The sequence below is a fragment of the Priapulus caudatus genome, unplaced genomic scaffold (genome assembly GCF_000485595.1).
Source record: "Priapulus caudatus unplaced genomic scaffold, Priapulus_caudatus-5.0.1 Scaffold253, whole genome shotgun sequence".
Taxonomy (NCBI): Eukaryota; Metazoa; Priapulida; class Priapulimorpha; order Priapulimorphida; family Priapulidae; genus Priapulus; species Priapulus caudatus.
This window is the reverse complement of record NW_014577314.1, coordinates 166,228-169,932: the sequence shown is the minus strand read 5'-3', so window position 1 is coordinate 169,932 and position 3,705 is coordinate 166,228. Positions and strand designations below refer to the sequence as shown.

At 45.8% G+C, this 3,705-nt stretch overlaps 1 protein-coding gene across 1 annotated transcript in view; it reads left to right on the top strand.

Moving 5' to 3' along the window:
• LOC106808091 (orexin receptor type 2-like) overlaps window positions 1-3,705 on the top strand; it is a 21,511-nt gene that overhangs the window by 2,714 nt on the left and 15,092 nt on the right. Inside the window, exons 2-3 of the mRNA XM_014810656.1 lie at window positions 2,187-2,459; window positions 2,933-2,994. Of these exons, the coding sequence (XP_014666142.1) occupies window positions 2,187-2,459; window positions 2,933-2,994 (335 nt within the window). The remainder of the gene's footprint in view (window positions 1-2,186; window positions 2,460-2,932; window positions 2,995-3,705) is intronic.

The following is a 3,705-nucleotide window of genomic DNA, read 5'->3' as shown; positions in this document are numbered from 1 at the left end:
ATATATATATATACCCACCGTCATAGACCAGTAAATATATCGGAGATGACATGACTGATGAAAAGCGTGTTAGGTTTGTATAATGCACTCCCATACATCGATTAATTACTCGTGGATGTCACCTAGGGGCGAATCTTTAATCCCAATCAAGCGAAATGATCTGCTTTTGAGACTAATCTTATCGGATTTGTTACTCCGCCGCCCTCTTTGGTTCGGGATTGGAATGTGAACAGTTAGAATATGGCGGCCATACCTGCGATCTTCCATAATTTTTTCTGCAAACAGTCTTTTCCCGGTTTGCAAAAACACACAAAAAAGCTTTTGCCAAACACACATGAAATGGCCACTTTGCAACGAGATTTTACGCGAACTTGCGAGTTTTTATTCGACCTTCGTTGCTAACAATGCAGTACAATTTTTGATAAGACCAGAGGAGGTTTCTTCCGTTAGCAGTATTATACAATTTTCTTTTCATATAAATCCGCAGAAATTGGTCACTGCATTTGGTTTACGGTCGAAACCAACATGAAAGAATTGAAAATAAATCCACGACGAGTAACTGAAATATTCTTCGCGTGTGTGTGTGTCAACTTTTCCCGGCACACACATGAAATGGCCACTTTGCAACGAGATTTTACGCGAAAAAGTAGGTTCCTTTGAAAATTTCCCGGCCGTCACAGAAGTGCACACACCGGACCACCCACACTGTCAGATTCAGCAAGGATTCTAGTTTCTGAAAGTAAAATTTTTTTAACCCTTTCCATTGAGTAATAAAAAATTAAAGCGCAGGGATCCGGATACGCCGCAAAACGATCTCACTCTTACCTGTCGCTCATTGGATGATTTGCAACCGTAATAACTCCTAGGGTTAGGTCATCTCAACCAAATTATTGATCGCGCAGCCATCTGCAATAGACATGAATTATGGTTTTGCATCTTCGCGCAAAAGCTAATGCGTTGCGCAGCGGTACTGTTACAATGGCGTAGCTAGGATTTTTTTTAGGGGGGGGGGGAGGCACTGGGGGGGCCTTACATTTTCGGGGGGGGGGGGGGGCACAATATATAATTTTACTGAGATGTGGTTCGAACCCTCTTTCTTTGTATTATACTGTTCTAACGACATTGTTTTTAATTCAATTTTTTTTTATCAAGCATGAATTTTCAGTAGGGGGGGCACCTGGGGGGCACAGAAAATTTGTGGGGGGCACGTACCCCCCAGGCCGCCCGTAGCTACGCCCCTGTACTGTTAGTATTTTAATGTGATTCGCTAAATTTAACGACGACGTTATTGTCATAATTTTGTTCTGTTTCGGTTTCGTTGCAGTTTCGATGCTGTGCTTTACCCGCTGACTATAACGAACAATCGCGCTCGCATCACTTGTTAAAGGCTAACTCGTCGCTTTATCTCAGTGTCGGTTAGCTTGTGAGGTATTCAGGAGTGAATAAACAAAGAATAGCAGTATTTATTCAGCTATGTCGTGATGTACGCGCGAATTCTGTTATCAACAGCGTCGGTTAAACGGCGTTTTGTCCCGCCTTCCTGCAAACTAAGGATATATTTCTTGCTAGAAATGAATAGGCAACACCTTGAACAAGACCTTGACCGATTTTAAAGGGCCTACCCCCCCATTTATGGAAATTAATTGTGGGTCAACAAAATCTACATGGACCTTACTATCACTGTAGACTTTATGTTGTCAAATTGGTACGTAGATTTCGAAGAAGACAGAAGGGCGGTTTTAGTTGGATATATCGCGGATTATATGGTTAAACGAACATTGTGTGCATGGTGGTAGAGATATTATGTGTTAGTTGTAAGCTGTCGCCTCGATACCGCATTGTGAATAACGGAAAAAACTTTCCCGCCGCATTGGTGTACTTTACAGCTCTCGGAGCGACTAAAGTTGACAACCTGTCGGATGCCATTTTACAACGATACAGGCTAGGTAGCGTTGCGGCGTCATTCGTAGACGCATCCACCTGCAGTTCTGATACTATCCCGTCAATTAACAATGTCTAGGGGAGCGCTGACCGCAGCATGAATTTTCCGTGCGTGTCACACGAACGTATTTTGAGCCAAGTTTTTCTTTCGGCGACCCCCCCCCCTCAACGAACCGCACGTCACGAACGAACTACAATGCTTTTTTATACGATTTCTACATTTTCGCTGTTTTTTCTGTCGGCAGTCCGTCTCCGTCTCCGTGTCCATATTCACCCTGAGTGCCATATCCGTCGAGCGATGGTACGCCATCTGTCATCCTCTGAAGTTCAAGGCGACGGCGTCGCGTGCTCGGGTCATCGTCATCTGCATCTGGGTAGCGTCCATCCTGTTGAGTGTGCCCGAACTGTTCGTGCTGTCCACGCAACCCGTGCTCGACAACAGCCATCTGACTGTGTTGCTGACTCAGTGCTCGCCGGCGTGGGACGACACGAGCGAGAACGCGTGGAGAATATTCCAGGTGAGCACGCACGCACGCACGCACGCGCGCACACACGCACGCACGCACGCGCGCACACACGCACGCACACACGCGCGCACACACGCACACACGCGCGCACGCACGCATGCACGCATGCAAACAAGCATGCCCACACCCATGCACCTGGACACACACATACGCACGCACACACCTACGCACTGGGCGCACAAACACGAATGTACTTTCTATAAGCTTGCACCCCACTAGTTAGCGTTTGAATAGAATATTGATTGTGAATATTCATATAGAAAGTTTCCAGTTTTGTTTGCATTGTTTCCAAAGGAAATATTGATATAAAACTGAACCCCAACATTTAAGAACTCTCAAACGCACACGCACACATAATTGTACAATACATATACGACATTGCAGGGAAGAAAAATTGCATTTTTTTAAAGATTTTTTTTAAATTTATGTATTTCTTTAATGTGTTTTGTATTTTTACATTTCAGGTTCTCGCCTTGTACGTGTGTCCGTTTATTCTGATGACATTCGCGTACACGCAGATCGCCAGGTGTCTCTGGGCCTCTAGTGTCTTCGCAGGTGCAAACGGTGGGTTTCCTTCTCCCCTGACAGTGTGTGCGCGAGCTTAACTCTCGCGAGATCCCGCGACAGAAATGCTTTAATAGAATCATGTCTGCGTTTATGAGATTTTCTGAAATATCGGGAGCGTGTGTGTTGTGGAGTGAGAGAAGCATTCGTACTGTTTGCGAGGATGGTTGAATTGACATTTTTGTTTTTGTCTTCGTTCCATTAACCGTACGAAGCGTGCACTGGACTCCTCAGAAAGTTGAAAACCACCTGGGGCCGATTGAGCTCGCTCGCTGAAATAGAACCAAGACCTTTTCTTAACCCTTTTCATTATTGTTGTAAAGTGACGACGCGGTGCGAGTTGCCATTTACGCACTTTCCCGTTGCTCAGAATGGCGGACGCACTTCGTGCGCTCGCTCAATGCGCGCTGGCATGTGCTGAGAGCGAGTGAATGCACGAGGTCTCTGAATGTAGTCTATCTCACCGATGGACGTGCCGAGCTGTTACATCGACTTAGCACTGCTGTCTGGTTATAAGCTAAGCAGCGACAATGTAGCGCACGAGGGCGTGTACACACATACACATACATACACACACACGCCGCCGATCGCTGAGTTTCACCTTTTCACCACAATTTTCACGCGCGCGGTAACTCGGTCTTTTCTCTCTCTCTCTCTCTCTCTCTCTCTCTCT